At 35.0% G+C, this 22684-nt stretch overlaps 1 protein-coding gene and 1 long non-coding RNA gene across 2 annotated transcripts; one reads left to right on the top strand and one right to left on the bottom strand.

The window, feature by feature from the left end:
* Window positions 1-5657: 5657 nt before the first annotated feature.
* LOC127949458 (polymeric immunoglobulin receptor-like) lies at window positions 5658-21640 on the top strand. Its single transcript, XM_052546791.1, has 9 exons — window positions 5658-5898; window positions 7569-7916; window positions 8022-8324; window positions 12205-12516; window positions 12608-12943; window positions 13014-13292; window positions 20072-20167; window positions 20281-20324; window positions 20428-21640. The coding sequence occupies exons 3-9, from the start codon at window positions 8297-8299 to the stop codon at window positions 20737-20739; spliced, it is 1407 nt and encodes a 468-aa protein (XP_052402751.1). The 5' UTR covers window positions 5658-5898; window positions 7569-7916; window positions 8022-8296; the 3' UTR covers window positions 20740-21640.
* On the bottom strand, window positions 13781-16984 carry LOC127949596 (uncharacterized). Its single transcript, XR_008152393.1, has 3 exons — window positions 16880-16984; window positions 14168-14257; window positions 13781-13930 (listed from the first exon to the last, which is right to left on the bottom strand). It is a non-coding gene; the product is annotated as an uncharacterized LOC127949596 (long non-coding RNA).
* Window positions 21641-22684: the final 1044 nt, after the last annotated feature.

Here is a 22684-nt window from a genome sequence, read left to right on the forward strand (position 1 = left end):
TTGTGTTTACTGTTTGATATGAAAACTCAATTTTTACGAAGGTGTGAAGAGTTAATCTAGCTGTGTTCGCTTTTGCAAGAGAAGTACAATGTTTTGATAATTGGGTGAAAGGTTTTCTTATTTGTGTTTAGAGTTTTGCAAAAATAGCCAATAGTTACAAAAAAATGTGCTTAAGCAATCAGAAAAAAAACTGTAATAGTGTAATTCTGCCACCTACTGGTGGTTTTCAATTCACATTTAGAGTACCTTTCTATTTTTCTTTTTCTTTATAATTGTAAATATCAGTAAGCTATTCAACGTTTTAGGATTAAAATATCAAAACATTATTTCTGCATTTGTAACTGCAGGTTAAAGGATTCATGTCCTGCATTAAACAGTGTGTAAATACATCTAAATGCCTCTTCAGATGTAGCGTGTTTCCTCTGCATTGCAAAGATACATTTCGTTTATAATGATATTTATTGGTTTGGTAACAACCCTGAATTTCATATAATTCGTATAATTTTATTTTTTTATTTTTTTATTTTTTTTGCAGACACTTTATTGAATTTAAGAATTTGATTCTAAATATAATGCACTCTTCTAGGAAAAAATATAAAATGCCCATTAAGGGTGAAAATAACCTTTGTTGGAAAATATTAATTTCCATCACTGCTGTGAACTGACTACGCAGAAAGTGAAGCATATCAATTCACTGCTCATCAAGCTTAAAATAAGCTTATCTTAGGTTTTCTCAACGATAACGATCAAGGACACGACAATTAAATAAATAAATAAATAAATAAATAAATATCAGCCTATTCTCACCATCATTACTCCAGTCTTCTTTGAGACATGGTCCTTCACTGTATTTTCAATGTCGGAAAAAATTGTGCTGCTTAATATTTTTCTATGATATTTTTACAGGATTGATTCGTGTATCCTGGCAGATTATTATTCAAAATATAGATATCTTTATAATTTAACATTATTGCTGAATAAAAGCTTACATTTAAAAAAAAAAAAGGAAAATAAATATTGAATAATACAATTATATTATAATCCTAATTTAGATTTTAAATTTAAAATATAAGAAGAGAGGTGCTTGAAAAATTGAACATTAATTTTAAACCGATTGCGATCGATGGGGTGGCCATCAAGACGATCAAGTGCTGTAGGCTACATTAAAAATGTAAAAAGATAAAAAACAAAATAACCCTAAAAAGTAATTTCAAAAAGGATTTCATAAAAATAAACGGAATAATTAATCTACATTGAATTGGCCGGGAAAAAGACTCACTAAAAAAACCCAATCACAAAAAAAGGCAGATGCAGACGTCACGTTATAATGCAGACGGAAATGTCACGTCAATTGAGAGCAGTGAATGAAGTGCAAGTAAATTGTGCATTTCTCACACACAGCAATGAGCCGTGTGAGGACCGTGTTCTGATCGGTGTTAGGGAAAAAATAAATAAATAACTTCACTGCTACACGTGAATCACGCGTGAACGTCTGACTCGACACTTCACTGCCACACGTGATTTACGTGACGTCTGCGTGACGTTTACGCCTTGTCTGCGTCTTAAAATGAATGGATTTAATAGCAAAAAATCAAGACGTCAGTGAGACGTTCAGTGAGACGAGTGCATGTTACAAGGTCATATTAAAGATCTCATCGGACCGCCATACTCAAGTACACGCGGCTGCACTCTGCAGATCGAGGCGGGGCTGCACGTGTACCACACCTACTCTGATTGGTTCAATCGTCTTTCATAGACAAACATGATAGGAAATCCAATAGCAGGTGTAGGACAGAGTGTGTTGTTTAAAAAGCTAAAACTGTGCAGTTTACAAAGCCTTCATTATAATGTTCAGCTGTTCATTGTTAATCTGATTCACTATGGCTGCATCCGAAATCGCATACTTCCCTACTATATGCAGTATGAAAAAAAAAAAAACACACAAATTATATTACTTAAACTACAATAACAATGAAAGGGCATCTGTGTCTTCAACAAGACCACAAAATGAACTAATTGCATCAACATTAAAATATTTACAGATAGTAAATATTAAACCTGTTGCCGTCAGTCATATCCCAGCTAAAAAAAAATTGTTCTAAAAATGTTCTAAGAATATTACCATGATTGTTCTAACAATGTTTTTAGCGGGTAATTTTATTATTGTTCCCAGAACGTTCTCTCAAAAGATAGGATAACGTTCTCTAAAAACATTCTAAAAATTTCTATTAATAACATTATTAGAACATTATCCCCTAACATTCTAATTAAGATTTAAGCAGATGCCTTGAGAAGCACTTGGATGCCTTGCCTTGTTTAACCCCTTAACTGTCACTCATATTTTTGAACATTGACTTTGTAGTGCACGATCCAAACTTAAATTTGTATTATTCATGAATGAAAACATTTTGAAACATGATTTTGATGTACCATTAACATGCAATGTCTGAAGGATGAATTTTGAGATTTTAAGTTTTCAGTTGATATATAATTTCTCATGATTTCTAAAATGTGATAGAGAAAAAGGCAACAAAGAAGTCTTGTTTTTTTAACAAAGGTCAAAATTCCTGTTATAATGTAGATTTTTGAGGGTGCATTCTTGTCATAAATTAATCTATTACTTTTCCTACATAATTTTTAACAAAAAACATTGATAAAAAATATATTTGGGAGTCTTAGACCTTTCCAGCGATATATAGTTTGTCAAGATTAGATTAGATTTAATTATAATATAGTGGAGTAAATGTAGGCGTCTCACAGAGCGGACGGGTGACAGTTAACAGGTTAAAGTAATGGTTTGGGTTGATGTCACCATAATGGTGATAAGTGTTGGTTTTAGTTGTGCAATTTGACACTTGACTTATCAGTGTTGTTCTTTAACTTCAGTAATCTTTATTGTGGCAAGATAACATGTTGTTTGATGGTGCTGGTTGCTTGCTGGTGATTAACACATCATCACATATGTGGTCTGTTTACCCGTTTTCATCAAATCTAATGTATAGTGTTAGTTACATATCACACAAACATCAGGATTCAGTGTATGAATCTCAATGGTGACATGCTTCATGCTGCAATGTATTATCAGTATATCACACAAAACTCATCCATGTCACCCAGAATGCACTGCGGCATGAAGCATGTCATCATTGTTGAGATTCATACAGTAATTCTTGAAGTCTTTGTGTGTCTAAGCTTTCTCTGGTTCATTAACAATGTAATTTAAAAAGAACAGACAAAATATGATATACATTTGTATGATCTTATGCATTGCATCTGCTATAGTCACTAATATTAAATTAATTGCATAGATTCAACTCCAGATAAAACAGGCTGATCAGATTACAACATGAGGAAAGTTCTAATATTAGTAAGTGACCAAGGTCACCTGATGACATTTGTCTCTCACTGTTTTTGCTGTAACAAATATAGCTACAGCAGTTGAATGAACCGTAACTGAAAGAGTCATACTGCCTAAGTACTGATCACCATAATAGTGACATCAAACTAAACTATTATTTTCAATAAACCATCAACACCTCTGTTAATCTCAATAAGAACCTTTTAACATTTACGACAGAAATAAATCTTGTTTATAATAAGTGAAGTTGGTAATACTGTTTCTGGAGTTATTTACGCTAGAGTTTGACACCAAACAGAGGTTGGGTTTTCACTTTCAACCAACATCTGACTTCTGAGCAATGTCAGTCCACATCTAGTGTGATGGGAAGCTTTATTAGAATGTTAGAGAATAATGTTGTAACAATTTTATCAATAAACATTTTTAGGATGTTTTTATAGAATGTTATCCTAACTTTTAGCAGACCATTCTGGGAACTAAAATAAATCTAGCCGCTGAAAATGTTCCTAGAACATTAAACATTTCTAGGTGGGATCTCTGAAGTTGATGCATTTGTTATAACGTCACAGGTCACATGATAACGCGAACATGACTGATCACATTCATACTCAACGAGATTTGGCTGTAGTGTACGTACTCTTTTAACCCTTTATTGGAATTAAGTACCTACTCATTGAGTATGTGATTTCGGACCCAGTCAATGTCTGATTTATTGAATCACGAGATGTTAGCTGTTGCAAGTTTAATATTCTTGACCAGTTGAATTCACAAATGAATCACTGAGATATTCTAAAACGCTTAACGTGGAAGTACGTGGCTTGATGCATTAAAACTGTGTTTTAAAAACTCTGTAAACAATTTATTAATAAAGCACTCTATTCACAGACACGCAGATATGTATGCTGAAATAACCACAATCTTAACAACTGCATTAAAATAAGAGCACGATGCAGATTAAACTGTGTTCATTACTATAGCATCAGATTACAGGTATGTCCTTTCAGAACCATTACGATTGGTAGAAATAAAAGTTTCTCAGACCCCTCAGATCTCCCAGCAATTCATACATATTTTAGGAGGTATGAATTTATATCAATGACCTAGACCTAACCCCGCCCCTAAACCTAACCAACACAGGGGTTTAGACAAATCGTATAAAATCGTACGAGTGAGGTTGTACAAATTATTAGCCACCTCATAAAAAACACGTACCACAAACAGTTTTACCATTTACTGCATTTTGTTATTTCAGTCATTTATTAATAACAGCTAATGAATCTGAAGCCACACATATTCACCGGTGGACAGGAGTTTAATGGTGACCATAAAACTCATATTATCATCATGACAGGGAGAGAAAGGTTTTGCACATTTTTTCTTGAACAGATACCAATGAGATGACATGCTGACACAATCATAAACATCAGAAATACTTCTGCAGTGCACCAAACCCTCAAAGGGTTTCAAGATCGTGGTTGTGAGGTTGTGGGGGATTTTATCTGAAAGCAGAAGCCAAAGGATGTGGGATCCACAAACAGATAGTAAAAGATAGAAATGATGATGTAGCAGAAGAGCTGCTGATCTCTTAGATCACACGGTGCATCTATCAATTTCAGGCCATTGCACAACATTCAGTGCATCATTCAGTGAACATAAGATTTTCACAGTGCATCTACTGTATGCTCTCACTCAAACAAGTGTCTGCTTTTCTGTGATTTCTGTGATGAATGCAGGATGATGTTTTGAAACTGTTTGAAATATGTTTTGATATTAAAATACGGATGTCATCTTTCTTGTGTTTATACAGCATGTTTCTCTGCATGTCTTTATCACATATCTCAACACATATCAGTTCTGTCAGCAGTGCATGTGGGTGGAAACCTCAGAGCAGAAGCAGAAATGTGAGAGAGACTGATGGGTTTGTGCTTCTAATCACAATTTACATTAAGGTCCACATTTCATCAGCTCTTGCTCTCCCTGAACTGTGATCTGATCTGGTTTTTCTCTCAATATCTGTGAGACAGAAGACAATCAGGAATGAGGGCCTTCACCATCATCTTCATCACTCTCTGTCTGATCTCAGGTCAGTTCTTAACTGGTCAAATAATGTTTTATATGATATTTCCCAGATTGATTATATAATAACCCAGAGCAAATGATCTTGTGTTCGTCAGGTCAGGTTCTGTGTTTTAAAGTGATCGGCTGCTCTGGAGGGAGTGTGATGTTCAACTGCATGTATAAGTCTGATGAGCAACATAACGCAAAACACCTGAACCACAGAGAGTCTTCTAATCAGCTTAAAGGAAAGTATTTCTGCAGAGACAGAGACAGAGACTGTAAACCTGTCATCAGTACTGAGACTCGGCACCGCATTAATGAGCACCGCTGGGTTAATAATGAGAGATTCGCTCTGTATGACGATGAAAACAGAGGATTCTTCACAGTGTTCATCAGGAAGCTCAGCAAAGAGGATGCTGGAAAATACACATGTGGAAACAATCAGGAATGGAGTCATGATGTTGAGTTAAAGGTGAACAAAAGTATGTATGAAACTTTTTAACTTTCTACAGTAATTATTTTTACCATAGCACTATTTAAAGGTGCACTACAGAAGACTGTTTTACTGTGACTGTGCAAGTACACAAGTCATGATTCACAACAGTAATCTTACAATAATGATTCAGAATTTGAACTTTTGAGTCAGATTATATTGGGAGAAAGTCAGCTTTACATCATTCATGTCATTCCTACAGACTTAAGTGTTTAGTTACATTACTTTTTGTAAAAACATACCTGCTAAAAACATTGTGAGAACAATCCATGGTAATGTTTTAGAACATTTTTAGCATAAAAAAAATTCTAGCTGGTATTACATGGCAGCTCAATCTAATGTTATCCTACAAAAAAGTTTGCATGTTTGTGTGGAGTGTGAAGCTGAACAGAGGTGCTCTTGGGCTCATTTGATCTTAAAATACTTCCTCATTTTTGGTCATACAGATAAGAGTAATGCATCTTTTGTCTCTGTAAAGCCTCTAGGTTTATTTGTGCGAACTCAGAATAGCGATTAAATTTAGCTCTTTTGTAAAATAATTAAAGCAAACTTGATGCACTTTCAGCCGTCTCAGACTCTGTGAACTTGAGCGCCTCACTTCAAAACTGGATGCTTGCTTTTTTTAAATTAACTACTTCAAACAGAAAACAAATATTCTCAAATTATGTAATCCATATGAAACATGCATACAGGTGCTGTGGAGATGAGTCAGTGTCGCAGACTTCATCTCTTAAACCCAAAACAGAAATCACTAGTGTAGCAATAAATTAAAACGTTAATGCAGTACACTTTCTGTTTTTCCCTAGCACATTCATAATTATTATAATTGCCGGTGCGCTGTGGCAATCAAAGGCTCATTATTATTATTTATATGATTTATTATTAAAAGTATGACTAATAGTCGACTAATGCTTAAAATGCTTTAGTCGAGGGCAGCCCTAATGCATATTGACTAATTGTTTATGAGAAGCATACATATAAGAGACTGACAGTTAGCTGAATACATAGCCTCTTTGTTTAATTAGTGACACTTAGCCTGCATTTTAAAATCTTTATTTGAATGTGGCAATTAATGTTTTTTAGTTTAAAGCCTCTGTTTGAATATGGCAACATAATATTGTGCTCTACAATATTTCTATGAATAAATCTCTGACAGACACTATCAGCCAATCACTGTGTGCATAGTAAGTATGCTGACATTATCCATAGCAATGAGCTCAGCCCCGCCCCCTAACTCTTAGCTAAAGACTTCAGTCTATTCTTTGGTAAAAGTTTGTCTCAGCAGCTTTGTGAATAGGTTTTAAGAGAAAATTCTTAGCTAAAAACTTTTACTGCTATTTAGGAGAACTCTTAGTGGTAAGATGAAATGTTTTGTGATCACAGACCCAGATGATTTTCTGGATATATGTCTTGCAGGATGTAAATTTTTCTGTCAATACATTTTAATGAAGAATGTCAGATCTGCTCTGATCACAAGGAACCATAAATATACCTAAAAACAAGAGTCTTAAAAATGAACTGCAAGCAACATGACACTGTATCTGTCACACAGAGATGGAGATAGAGAGACTGAAGTTCTCTGTAGTGCACCTTTAATAATAATAGTAATATTTTAATATTTCTGTGCATGTCACAATGATTTATTTAAATTATTTTCAGACTCTTCTTCTTGTGGGACGTCTGTTATCCGATCTGCATATAAAGGTCAAACAATCACTTTCAGCTGTGAATATGATCCCAAGTTTGAAACACACACCAAAGTCTTGTACAGAGTGAATGGAGATCCTGTGTTTGTGCTGAAGATCTCTCAATCATCACAATCATCTGAAGAGAAGTTCATCCTGTCTGACAATCAGAGAAATCACTTTACTGTGACCATCAGAGACATTTCTGAAGAGGAGCGTGGAGTTTATTTATGTGGAGTGGAGAGAGACGGAGGAGATAAACCACCTTCAAAAAAAATTACTCACATAACCTTCATTAAAGAGATTGAGCTGAACGTTCATCGTGAGTTTAGATTCATTTTAATAATAATAAGATAAAAGAAAAACTCTAAATAAGAAATGTAAATATCTCCTGACTGTTTATAATGTAATAAATCTTGTCTTGCAGGTCAGATATCTTCTGTCCAGGTTGAGGCCTACATCAGTAAATCAGTCTTCATCAAGTGTGAATTTCCAGAAGAATTCAAAGAAAACCAGAAATTCATCAAAATAAATTCATCAAAAGAGATCTCTGTTAAACAGAATCAGTGGATCCGTCTTGATAAAGCGCTCGTGTATGATGATAGGAGTTCAGGAGTTTTGAAGGTTTTTATCAGTGAATTAACTGCAGCTGATGAAGGAACGTACAGATGTGGAGTGAAAACTGCTGACGATCATCTGTTCATGAAGATCAGACTGAAGATTAATCAAGGTATTTTTATTATTATTATTTCAAGCGGTGTTGGCAGCTATTGTCATTGTTAGTGTTCTTGTTCTTGTTTGGCTTACGAGACTCTGGCAGAGCTGCCTGCGGAGAAGATGTGAAATTTGTCACAGATAAAGGACAGTCTCAACATTAACCAGTCAATCTGGAGTCTGTAACTCAATCCATCTAGCACCAAGAACTGTCTGATTGCATTGAGATAAATAAAAATATTAATTAACTTTCTGACATTTTTAATTTACCAAAACCTATTTTTCAAACCGTTCCTAGACAGTTTGTCTGGTTTTCACCAATATTGGCTCAGATCATTGTGAGATCATGCTGATAAAAACTAATTATAAGCTTTCTGCTAGAGCCCTGCGAGGGTGATCCCGCTATCCCCCGCTCACACTGAATTTCTGAACATTACATTAAAATATTGAATATAATTTTCACCCCTCAGGGAGCTGCTGGTATTGAAATGGCGTTTGAATAAGCACTCGCTGTTCACTTTCACATTTGATTTTGTGATCACATGCACTCAGTGTAAAGATGAGCACATTTTACACAATATTTATCAATGAGCTCAGGATCTGTCAGCCATGTCTGCTTACTCTCGAACCCTGATCATTTGACTCCTGCAGCTTCTGGTGGATGCATGTTTTTTTTTCGTGGGCTGAAGGTTACAAATATTGCATGAAATACAGTTGACATGCAATATTTTGTAATGCTTGTATTGAAGACTTTTTGTATTCTATCCATGATGGAACTGCTCTAGATTTACATTAACGTGAAATTAAAGCAGTACATTGAAAAAAGTAATAAGTAAATTTACTTAATTTTTATTTGGCAAGTTTTTGCACAAGCATTTTTCAAGTAAATTTAACACATTTGGAAATTAAGTAAATCTACTTAACTAAGTTAAGTAAAAAAAATAATATAATAATAAGTACATTTTATTGAGTAAAATTTAATTAAATAATATTAAATTAATGCATTTAGCAGACACTTTTATCATGTGTTCCCGGGGAATCGAACCCCCAACCTTACACTTGCTAATGCAATGTTCTACCACTGAGCTACAGGAACACTTCAAGACCTGGTGAAAAATAAGTGAAAACTTCACTTACTTACTTTTTTATTATGGAAAAGTTTTTACACTAACAAAAAACCAGAAACAGATATTCTAGAAATTTCTAAATGTAAAATAACAGTTTTATCAAATGAGGGTAAATAAGTCTCTCACTTCTGTCCCTTTAAACCAGTTTACAGCAAAGACAGCACAAAGGACTGGATGCACATGATAAATATTCTGCAGTTAAGAAAACAGACAAAAGAAATAGCACTGTAAAACCCGATAAGTAAACTTTACTCAAACCATTTGAGTAAATAGATTGCCTTGATTTAAACCATATAAGTTTTAAAACTTTGCAATTAAGTAATTAAGTGATTAACTAAGTGCTGATTGAGAATTAGTGATGAACAGCTGCTGTTAACAAACAGAATCACTGAAGAAAAGAGAAACACAAGAACTACTACAACTGACTTCTGACACAGTCTTAGATGAAATCAACTGAAATAAAATACATGAAATCTCTCAAGATCTGATGAAACAACCCCACAAACAGCATCACCAGCTCCACTTATTAATAACCAGACTGACTTTATTTCTGTCAGACGTCTACAGAAGATCTTATTGAGAATGAACTAAGGTTTAGATGTTGATTTATTGTTTCATTTGAAGTAACCATGTTAGAGATCAGTGTCTGCTTTAGTTGGGCTCTTGACCCTTGATTTCTGTCTTAGTCTTTTCTCTGGCTGTTATAACCGTGTGTTTCTAAAACACATTTGTTGTAACTCAAAAGCCCAGAAGAAAAGCCATCAGGTGTTAACCTGTACCTAGATGTAGGTTGTTATACTTTATATTGGTGATGATAGTCATCAATTATTTTTCTGTATGGCGTCTAATGAAGTAGGTGTTGTGGAAGTGATTTTAGTAAAAATGCACTTAGTTAATCACTTAATTACTTAAATGCAAAGTTTTAAAACTTACATGGTTCAAATCAAGGCAATCTATTTACTCAAACGGTTTGAGTAAAGTTTACTTCTCGGGTTTTACAGTGCAATTTCTTTTGTCTGTTTTCTTAATTGCAGAATATTTATCATGTGCATCCAGTCCTTCGTGCTGTCTTTGCTGTAAACTGGTTTAAAGGGACAGAAGTGAGAGACTTATTTACCCTCATTTGATAAAACTGTTATTTTACATTTAGAACTTTCTAGAATATCTGTTTCTGGTTTTTTGTTAGTGTAAAAACTTTTCCAAAATAAAAAAGTAAGTAAGTGAAGTTTTCACTTATTTTTCACCAGATCTTGAAGTGTTCCTGTAGCTCAGTGGTAGAACATTGCATTAGCAAGCGTAAGGTTGGGGGTTCGATTCCCCGGGAACACATGATAGGTGAAAATTGTTAGCCTGAGTGCACTGTAAGTTGCTTTGGATAAAAGTGTCTGCTAAATGCATTAATTTAATATGATTTAATTAAATTTTACTCAATAAAATGTACTTATTATTATTTTATATTTTTTTACTTAACTTAGTTAAGTAGATTTACTTAATTTCCAAATGTGTTAAATTTACTTGAAAAATGCTTGTGCAAAAACTTGCCAAATAAAAATTAAGTAAATTTACTTATTACTTTTTTCAGTGTATTTGGCAGATCTTGATTAGGATAAAACCGAAACCAAGCAATTAGTTGTTTGTGTTGCTAGACTGGGTCTAAAGGGCTGCATTGGGTTTGGGCTCCTGTTTTTTTTTTTTTTTTTGCAATAGCCTGTTAAGCAAGCTTTTTAAAAAAGCATTCTATTATTTTTATTTTTATTTTTTTTTAGTTTTGGATTTATTTTGTTAAAATTATATCTAGCGTATTTTCAAAGTTCTCCCTATTTATTTATTTAATGGTAAATTTATTTCCTAGTTAATTGTTTGCAGTAGGCCTAGCCTGCGTTTAAAAACTGAGGTGCTGCTAGTTACTTAACGGTTAAGTTTTTTTTTACGCTAATTAAAAAAAATACCCAATGTTTTTTGCCATGTTTGGTGCTTTGGTTTAGCATTGATTATTTCATATTATTTAAATGCAATCATGTTTAAATCGGTTATTATGGATAACTTGAATGAATATTTAGTCTGGATACCTATTTGTGTACATTTTTCACAAGCTCTGAGATACTGTAAACTCTGCGGAAGCGGGCGGCTGCGGGTTTAAGAAAGCCATATGGGGTAGTTGCATATCTCCGCCATCTTGGATTTCCGGTCTTGCGAGTGTGTGCATAGATACTTCGGTTATTCTAAACGTCAGTGTAGAGAACCGGAGAAATCCAAATATTACCTTCTATGTGTTTACATGATTTATTATATCACTTCAAATGCAAATAAGATGTACACTGCTATTATTACTGTACTATAAATGTTAACTGAGCCAGTGGATTTGAAATTTGTGTATGTTTGGAAATGGAAGTTGAACTCATAATGTGTACACACAACTACATAATGTATTTTTACCTTACCAGTTAGTACAAATTACTTATTTCTCGAAAACGTTTGTATTACTTTTTTTTTTTTTTTTTTTTTTTTTTTTTTTACAAAATATTTAACATGTGAGACGTGGGCTGATTTATCTTCATAAATGTCCACTTCTTAATTGTGCACATACATCAGTCTGTTTCATCATTGTTTTTCACAATATATTTTATTATTTTACACAACTTTGCATCAAGCATGTTTTTGTTTCTGAACACTTTCTAGCAGTTAAAATGAGGGGAAAGATTTGTTTTATTTAATATTAAATTACTGATATATTTTTCATTGTTTTTTTGTTTTTTTGTGTGTGTATAGTTGATCATTTCCCTGAATCAAGTGAATCAGCTGCTGTTATTGGTGAAAGTGTGAAACTCAGCTGTAATTCCCCTGAGGAACAGCAGTCCATCAAACACATCTGTAAAGAGAACGAGCAGAAGATCTGTCAGAGCATCAGTTCATCAGAGAAGCAGCGCTTTGAGTTTTCTGACAGTACAGCAGGAGTTTTTACAGCGAGCATCAGTAATGTGAGCCTGAGAGATGCTGGAGTTTACTGGTGTGGAGCAGAAACCAGACACCAGCATCTGACTTCTGTTTCTCTCACCAATAAACATCAACTGACTTTAACCAGTATGTACAGACACCACAAACCATGCAGTTCAGTCATAGATGCATGTATTTCACAGTGAATAAATACATCTCTGTTCTCTTTGACTATCAGTGCCTCCAGTGATCAGACGTGAAGGAGATTCAGTCCAGATCAAATGCCCTTATGATGAAAAACACACTGAAGAAAAGTGTCTGCGCAGAGGAAAGTGTTTGAGTAAAGTAGTAAAGTATCTGTGTAAAGGAAAGTGTTTCACTGAAGATGCTCAAATTATCATTCAGTCAGATGAAGATCATAAAAAACCAAGGATTTCAGTAAAGGACTACACTGAACTCAATCTCTTCACTGTGACCATGACTGAGCTGAGAGCAGAGGATGCTGGGAAATACTGGTGTGCAGTGAAAGATGTGTTTAATCTTCCCATTGAGCTCATGATCATCAGGAAGAACGGTGAGGATTAATCTCAATGTTTCTGTCCATTCTGTTCTCAGACTCATCATATTTAATGTTGTTTCTTCAGCGGTCGCTCATGAAGCGTCTGTCGGAGGATCAGTGTCCATCAGCTGTAAACACATCAGGAATCAAACACAGAGGTTTTTCTGCAGAGGAGATCAGCCCAATATCTGCTTCAGAGACGGAGTTCATGTTTCATCAGATAACAGCAGATTCTCTCTGACTGAAGAAACCTTTACTGTGAAGATCAGCGATCTGAGAGCAGAGGATTCTGGGAAATACTGGTGTGCAGAGGAGAGCTCTGGGTCCTTCATATTCACTGAAGTTCAGCTACACGTGACCGGAGGTAAAAAACTCTTTCATTAAAGGGATAGTGTGACCAAATATGTAATCAATGTAATTAATGACTTTTATTTATATATATATATATATATATATATATATATATATATATATATATATATATATTTTTTTTTTTTTTTTTTTTTTTTATTAAAAACTACTTTGTAACTTGCCAATACTGAGCAGCAGAACACATTGCTCAAAAAAATATTACTTTTTTCTTCAGATGAGCACAAAAGATGAAATTGTGCATGTGTGTTTTATAATTCAGTGCAGTGAAAGTCAATTGGGTGACTGTTTGATTACAAACATTTGTCAAAATATATTTTGTGAAAATAAACTCAGAGTACAGATTTAAGTACAGAATTTAAGCAACATGAGCCTCAGTAAATGATGACAAAATGTGATCTTCTCTCATTGTGGTCATTTCTTGGTGGGCTGTCCCTTTAAAGCAGGATGCTGTGTAAAGTCTGCAGCTTCCATCTGATGTGTGATGAACAGAGTCATTTTTACAGCAGTTTTAAACCACAAACAGGAAGCAACCATCCAGAAGCAGAATGTTTTACCTGTTTAACTTTAAAATGGGCCTTGAAACAGAAGGGCCTCTCGGATCCCCTCCTCGGGGTCAGAAATTAACAGGAGCTTAAAGCAAAAAGGCAAAAAAAATAAAAAATAAAATAGCCCCCCCAAAATCACAAATCTATGATACGGACCTGTATTGGGTATTTACTGTATATTTCTGCTGCCACACAGATCTTAAATAACCTGTGATTTATTTCCCAGCTGTTTAACTTCACAGACATAATGTATGTTTTTGTAACCTTTGTGTTTTTAACATAAACAACTTGAGTGTGAATGTGAACTTAGTTTAGTACTCACATGCTGTGATGGCAGTTTTCTGTCCATGTGCTTCAGATGTGTGCTCTCAGAAAACCCCACATCAGAAGCTTAAACTCGTGGGATGTTACCCTTACGAAAAAGAAGTTTATTCAAGTGTGCCATTAGTATACTTCTTTTAAAACAAAAATAGAAAAGTATACTTTTAGTTTACTTTTTATGTACTTCTCAGAAATGCTCTTTATGTACTTCTCAGAAATATACTTAAAATTACGTTTAAGTATACTTCACTTATACTTACAAAAAGTCTAAATATATTTGAGCTATACTCCTAGAATCTGTGTTTTCATTGTTTTATGGTAGAGGGTGCTAGTATGCATCTTCTGTACAAAATTTTCAGAAATACACAAGTGAAGAAGAAAAAAAGAAACACCACCCAGCAGGCACAGTACATCAATGTGACGTCAGGAAGACGTTGGACTGCAACTAATCCAACATCAGTCAGACATCATATTTTGGTTGAAAATTAAAGTCGGGTTGACGTCTAAACCCAACTTTGTTTGACGTCAAACTCCGACATCAGACAGACGTTGAATTTTGGTTGGAATAAGCACCACACTGCAACAAAGGGTGAAGTGCATGGCAGCACATTAAATATCTCAATATCTCAGCAGAGGAGGAATAAACGACTCCAGAAAAAGCATTACCAGCTTCACTTATTACTAATCAGACTGACTTTATTTCTGTCAGATGTCTACAAAAGCTCTTATTGAAAATTAACAGGGGTTTAACTCTAATGTGTTTAATTTCCATAACAGCATAACAGTTAAACACCATAACAGTGATTAGTGTTTCCATTAGTTGGGCTCTTAACACTTATTACGTTTTGGCTATTGTGGCTGATGTGACAGTTTGTTTGTTGAGCACATTTGCAGCTTCAAAGAAAGCTACAGAGACATGAGATCAAGTGATTGCTGTTACCTGTTAATGGGTTTATAATAATCATGAAATAACCTGATTCGCTGATGTTTTTTAATCTAACAATTATGTTGTTCCTTTAGTACATTCACATTACAAACCCTGTGTTTCTGCCACATGATATCCAGCAGTACTATAACAATCAGTTAAAATCTTTTAACAAATATGAGCTCAAAAAACTTAACCTACGGTGGCACACACAGACATCAACAATCAACATATGAATCTCAACAATGGTGACATGCTTCATGCAGCAATGCATGTTGCGAGCCATGCGTTTTGTATTATGCATGCATTGCTGCATGAAGCATGTCACCATTGTTGAGATTCATTTACTGATTATTGATGTCTATGTGTCTCGAAAGCTTTTTCTATCAAAATGTATTTAAAAATAAAAATTCTGAATTTCTGATCTGAGGGAAGAAAGTATTGTCTTTTGAATAATGTTCATTAGTAATAAATAACCACTTTGGGTCAATGACAATAAAAATAATTTTCCTCAGTTTTTCTTCATGATGATAAAAACTATACCACCTTATCTTTGTTTATGGCTCCTTTTATAACACATTATGTGTTTTGGTAAACACTATTACAGGAACCACAAACTTACTAAGCCAAGAGTCAAACTACCCAATTAAAGCTGATAAACACTGATCACAATAATGGTGACCAAACATTTTCAAATAAAACATCAACATCTAAACCTCTGTTAATTCTCAAAAAAAACTTCTGTAGACGCCTGACAGAAATAAAGTCAAACTGGTTAGTAATAAGTGAAGCAGGTAATACGTGTACTTCCATGCATTTCACCGTTTTTTTATGTTGTTTTTGTTTTATACTTGCAGTATAAGTGTACAAAGTATTTAATTAGTAAACTATCAACAAATCAAGTTCACTTTTATTATAATTGCAGTACAAACTACAAACATAGAGGTAAACTAGTTGTGTTTGCTAGTGTTTGCTACTGTTGTGTTGCAAGTTTGCTACTGTTATACTTAAAGTATATTTAAAAGTATATTTTATATACTAGAAAGTGGGCCGATTTAGTCCCAAGGAGTATTGAAACAGTACACTTACAAGTATACTACTAGAACACTTTGTATCCTTAAAAGTATACTTGAACTTTACTTAAGTAAACTTTATAAAATAAACTTGAATTATACTACTTTTTGCTAAGGGTAGTGATGTTCATTTTGGTTATATTTCCTAACCAACACTCATTAACTGATTATTAACCATTAAACAACAAGAGTATTTTAATTTAATTAAATTAGAAAGGATACATTTCTGTCATCCATTAAAAATACTAAAAATTGTTTTCTGGGATTTATTTTACATGTGCAAAAAACACAACAGAACATGAGGATTCACATGTTCATATCATATCACATCTTCAAAATGGTCTCTCAGTTTGGTTCACTAGGCTACACAATCATAGGGAAGACAGCTGATCTGACAGTTGTCCAGAAGCCAATCATTGACACCCTTCACAAGGAGGGTAAGCCACAGACATTCATTGCCCAAAGCTGCTGTTCACAGAGTGCTGTATCCAAGCATGTTAACAGAAAGTTGAGTGGAAGGAAAATGTGTGGAAGAAAAAGATGCACAACCAACCGAGAAAACCGCAGCCTTATGAGGATTGTCATTGATCGATTCAAGAATTTGAGTGAACTTCACAAGCAATGGACTGAGGCTGGGGTCAAGGCATCAAGAGACACCACACACAGACGTGTCAAGAGATTTACTGAACCACAGACAATGTCAGAGGTGTCTTACCTGGGATAAGAAGAAGATGAACTGGACTGTTGCCCAGTGGTGCAAAGTCCTCTTTTCAGATGAGAGCAAGTTTTGTATTTCATTTGGAAACTGATGCAAAAAACTATTTGAATCCAAGTCAGATGGTGTGGTGGTATATTAATATGCAAATTTAGTCAGAGAATATAGAAAATGAAAATACAACTCATAACTTGCAAACAGATTATTAAGTATTAAAACCAGCTTCAAATATAGAAAATACAATTCCAAAATTAATATAGTTTTAAAAGCAATCGATATATTATGGATTTGGCCAACTAAGATTAGTAAAATGATTATAATATTTGAAAAGTACTCAAACTGTTAAATATATATTTTAAAATAATAATATAAAGTATATAAGAATACTTGTATATCAAAAGTCAAAGTATTAAAATTCAAAGTATCTGAGTTGAATAACCTGTAAGAGTTCAAAGTATTCAAGTGAGCCCGAAATAAAAGATAAAGTAAAGATGAGAAACCCAAGTTCAGTTAGGTAGAGACTGAGAAAGGAAGGGGTCTGCACCTCCTTATGTAGTCCTTTCAAAACAAAGAGTCTTGTGATCAAAAATGAAGTCATGTCTCAAATATTTATGAAGTATTGGTCATATGTCTCCTATCTATCCAAAAATACCAAATGAGCCTTGCAGTTCTGTTTCACTTCCACATTTTGGAAGGTCAGACTGCCCTATGATTGTCAATATTTATAACTTTTAGCTTTAAAGTGAATGGCTCAGTTGAATACAGAGATACATCCAGAGAATGTGTTTCTCATTAAAAACCCAGACATAACAGAATCGTAAATAGCTCAAGATACAGACATTCTGGAACAAACTGAGAGGTGCTGCATGCATTATCTATCTCTGTCTCTTATATGGCTACAGAGGTCTTTTAAGGCTCTTTTGAGCACGTAGCAAGTTTACACTAGAATTTCGATGCACCAGAAACCAAGGTCCTAGAGTCTGGAGTAAGGCTGGAGAAGCTCGTAGTCCAAGTTGCTTAAAGTCCAGTGTTAAGTTTCCACAGTCTGTTATGATTTGGGGTGCAATGTAATCTGCTGGTGTTGGTCCATTGAGTTTTTTTGAAAACCAAAGTCACTGCACCCATTTACCAAGAATCTTGGAGCACTTCATGCTTCCTTCTGCTCACCAGCTTTCTGAAGATGCTGATTTCATTTTCCAGCAGGATTTGGCACCTGCCCACACTGCCAAAAGCACCAATAGTTGGTAAAATGACCATGGTGTTGGTGTGCTTGACTGGCCAGCAAACTCACCAGACCTGAACCCCAGAGAAAATCTATGGGCTATTGTCAGGAGGACGATGAGAAACAAGAGACCAAACAATGCAGATGAGCTGAAGGCCACTGTCAAAATAACCTGGGCTTCCACCTCAGCAGGGCCACAAACTGATCACCTCCATCCAGGGCCGTCGCTAGTGGGGGGCCCCCGGCGATCTCAACCGTCTGGCTGAAGCCAGTCTAAAAAGACGCTCAGGACAGTTGACAGGCCACTGCTGTGTGTCGTCTCGAAAGCTTATAATTTTCACGTGTTTTTAAGCCTGTCCAATTTAAACATTCAAAAGCGTTTAAAGCATTTAAATACAAGACGAGGAAAAGCTCAACTGAGTAGCTGGTTACTCGCTCGCTGAGTTCATTACGCACGCGGAGAGAGAGCCGCGTCTCGCGGACAGCAACACTGAAGCTCTCCTTGGTGAAGTTCTCCTCGAAGTTCCTCCTGCACCTGATCGAGTAAATAAAAATCGCAGTTTAAACTAACAGAAAAGAGCCCAATCCAGCAGCCACAGTGTTCGGTGTTCAGGGCTCACGCTGATAGAGATGGGCAAAACACTTTTTTTTTTTTTTTGTACAACAAATACGTAAAAATATGTCAAAATACTCGTATTGAAAAGTATGTTTGAAAAAACTATCGGTTGTCTAAAGTGAAAGTAAACAGTTGAGAAAAAATGGGATGTGTATTATATTGGATGGATACATCGTCTCTTAAAGTGACCACGCCTAATTTAGCTACTAGCTGCTGTAATGTTAATCCAAGAAAATGAAAGAAAGAAAATCACTCCCTGCTCTCGACTGAATTACTTTGTAGTTTTAACAAGAATTAATGCATAGTCAAACCAACAATTAGTCAGACACCAGATATCATTTTTATATTGTTTTTTTTATTCTTCTTCTTTTTTTATTACTAGTACGTGCAGAACACTATAATGAATTTATGTAAGTGCGTATGTAAGTGAACTGTGGCATATTATACCCAAATAAACTTTCATAAAGTGAATTAGTGAAATTTCTACAATAAATAAATTATTTTTGGGACCAAAGACAACACTTTGACCTCACCATGTTTTGCTTACGTGTTTTTTTTTTCCAGAAATGCTAATGTAACCTTTTCACACCACAGACCGGACAAAATTAATCATTGCTTGGTAATTGGTCAACAAAGTATTGACAGTTGTTTGAAGTTTCCGTTTGATTGCAATCCATTACATATCTTTCTATCAAAGTTATCTGATATTAGGATGATATTAAGATTAATTTGTCAGATTTTATTACCATTTTCTAAACTAGAGCAAATAAACTTTAACACTTACAAGCTTGAAAAACAATGCAAACACTGCGTAAATAGCACAAACAATTAAAGAGAATGAACATACAAATTAAACACTTTCAAACATGGCCCACTGGTACAACCTGCACCGGGGCCCTGATAACCCCAGCTACGGCCCTGCCTCCATGCCACGCCGAACTGAGGTAGTAATTAAAGCAAAATGAGACCCAGAAGGCCAACAATTGACTGAAAATGTTTTTATTTTTATTTTATTTTATATAAGTATTCTGATTTGTTGAGATTGTGAATTGGTGGGGTTTAGTTGAATGTGACTCAAAATCATCACAGTTAAAAGAACCAAAGACTTAAACTACTTCAGTCTGTGTGCATTGAATTTAATACACAAATTTCACAATTTGAGTTGAATTAGTTTCACTTGCTTAGTCCCTAAATAATTTAGCCAATAATAATAATAATTTGACTAAACCATTCAATGACTCACTAAGACAATGATTTGCCCCTACACCTTCTGGCAGTTTTTAATGTCATTTAAATGTAGCTTTTAATAATAATAATAATAATAATAATAAAATAAATCAATGTGTGATTTCAGGCTTTCCTGTGACAGCTGTGGTTTCTGTGGGTTTGATCCTGCTGGCTGTGGGTTTAGTGTTCCTGTTGTTCAAAATAAAACTCTGCAGCAAACACGGTGAGAGATAGAAACACACTACTGACCATTTAATAAACCAGAGTTTGTCACCCTCTGCTGGTCAGAATTACACAGTTAAAATCATCTCCATTTTCTTTCTCCTTCACGCACAGGCATCATCTCATCAGAAAGAAGAGAGGCAGGAGATCATGAAACTGTGAGTGTCAGAACTGATCTGTGTTTAAACATGTGAGATGTTTGTATGAATACTGCACCTTTCAATTAAGGGTTCATGATTGTGGGATTTTACTTTCTTGCAGGCTCAAGAAGAGAGTCTAGGCTTAGATCCTGAATCAACTAATCTCTATTCAACAGTTCGGTCACCCACAATCCCCTCTGATTCACAGAATCCACTTTACTCCACAGTTCAGTTACCCACAATCTCCTCTGATTCACAGAATCCACTTTACTCCACAGTTCAGTTACCCACAATCCCCTCTGATGGGCTCCTGTACGCTGCTGTCAGTTTCCAGAAGCAAGAAGAGTCTTTCAGTGAAGCTACAGTCAGATTCAGTAAAGAGGAGACTCACTGTGAATACGCATCTGTCAGTCACAATATCTCACCAAATTAATATTACCACTGGATTGTTGTTTTATATACATCTTGATCCTGTCATTAAGAAAAATTACTGAGCTGCTTGTAAAACAATAATTTAGTTTCACTGAACGAGTTATTGAGCAGTCAGCGACATCTACACTGTTGGGGGAAGAAGCTGAAATGTTTCTCTGTGCCTCAAGAAAACAGTTAAAACTATGTGAACTGAAGACAGAAATGTTTTATCCTTTCATAAAAGTTTTTTTTAAATCTCTGGAAGCATCAGTTTATCAGAAGAGAAGCATTAGGTTTATGACAATGTGTGATGAGTGCATGTGTGTGCAAGAAAATATTTGTAATGACAGTTTTTCATTATAACTTAAGTGATGTCATGCATATGTCTTTTTCTTTTTCTTTTTTATGTAATGTGCATATCATGCAGACATTGACTTGCTTGGTTTTAAATGTGTTTGAGCAGTTAAATTGCAGTATTGGATATTTAAAAAGCCTAGTTCATTTTGAATGAGAAAAGTAATTATTTACATTGTAACTTCTCAATTGCAATCCTCAAAGAAAAATAGAATAATGAAAATAGTAGTAAATTATACTTATGATAGAGCTTGTGCTCTGGTTTGGATTAATACATTTATATTATTCTTGTATATAGATATTTTTGTTTAAAATTATCTGCTAAATGAATAAATGCTGTTTGTTGCCTGCACCAGTCACTAACTGTTTTAGACACAGTGAGAACTAATGCTAACATACACAAACCATTAACAACTTATATTTTTTCAATGTGGAAACACCCATAGCCTGGAAAACAGCTAGTTACTGTCAACGTTATTTAATCTTTAATCAATGGTGCATTCGGTTTTGATTCAAAACACTTTCTTTTAATCAGTTAAATTAAATCTGTAGGTGATATTTGTCCGTGATTGTTTTTCATGTCCGCCGGTTGAAGAAACCCCAATCCCAATAACTTGATATTTAGTGCCTCAAATGTGAATTTTACGAAGGCAACCCTTCCAATAAATGTATATTTTAACCCCGGGAAGCAATTTTTATCGGGGAACCTCCTGGAAACATGTTTGGGCTAATTTTGAGAAGCAACTGGTCAGGATTTGTTGTGAAAACCTGGCAACCCTGATCTGAACGCATGTGCTGGAAATATATACTGCTAATTACAGGAGTGTCTTTACTGATGAGATGAGCATGAAAATCACATTCGATTTTTTGCAAAGCCCTACTGAAATTTCATTCACCCGTGATAGGCAAAGAAGACATTTCAGCCAATAAGAATCTCCCAGTGACTTCAAATATATCCTTGAGATATGGCCAATGGCATGGGTGATCCCTGTCAGGAATCTTGGGATCATGCGGGTGCCCAATTTCGCCCCCCTGCTGAATTATTACCCCCAACACCCCCCCCCCCCCCCCCCATCCCCCCCCCCCCCCGCTAGTATTGGTAGGTTTAGGAATAGGTGTGGGGAAGGGGTTAGGATCAGGGGTGGGGTTAGGATTAGTCAATCAGGTAGCGACTTGAACAAGGGCGGTAATAATTCGGCAGGGGGTCGAAATTGGGCACAACACGGGCAGCAAGAGCTGCACTATAACCTATTTTAGTGGTCATCTTCCACCTCAAACTAACTGCTGCGTGAGCGTATGTTGGCAAAGAACTTGCGTAGTCGCCAATTCTTTTTTTCAAAAGAAAACCAAATTTTTCATTGGTTGGTAAAATCATTGTAATAAATACTTGAAGGGGGCATGGGTAAATGTATCAGAGTAAAAAGTAAACTTTGTCTTTAATAAAGTAGTGGAGTAAAAGTGAAAGTAGATGCAAATAAAACATACTCAAGTGAAGTACAGATCCCTGAAAAAATACTTAAGTAAAGTAGCAAAGTATTTTCACTTTGTTACTTACCACCACTGCGAAAGTTCATCATTTGCACGTGTTTTTAAGCCTTTTTAATGTAAAAACT

The sequence above is a fragment of the Carassius gibelio genome, chromosome B1, assembly GCF_023724105.1.
Source record: "Carassius gibelio isolate Cgi1373 ecotype wild population from Czech Republic chromosome B1, carGib1.2-hapl.c, whole genome shotgun sequence".
Classification (NCBI taxonomy): domain Eukaryota; kingdom Metazoa; phylum Chordata; class Actinopteri; order Cypriniformes; family Cyprinidae; genus Carassius; species Carassius gibelio.

What these genes read in the sequence shown, in the direction of transcription:
- LOC127949458 (XM_052546791.1), top strand. Translation starts at nt 8,297, where the DNA reads ATGAAGATCAGACTGAAGATTAATCAAG. An exon ending in CATGATCATCAGGAAGAACG is followed by an intron (nt 12,944 to 13,013) that starts GTGAGGATTAAT and finishes TTGTTTCTTCAG; the next exon opens with CGGTCGCTCATGAAGCGTCT. An exon ending in AAAACTCTGCAGCAAACACG is followed by an intron (nt 20,168 to 20,280) that starts GTGAGAGATAGA and finishes CTTCACGCACAG; the next exon opens with GCATCATCTCATCAGAAAGA.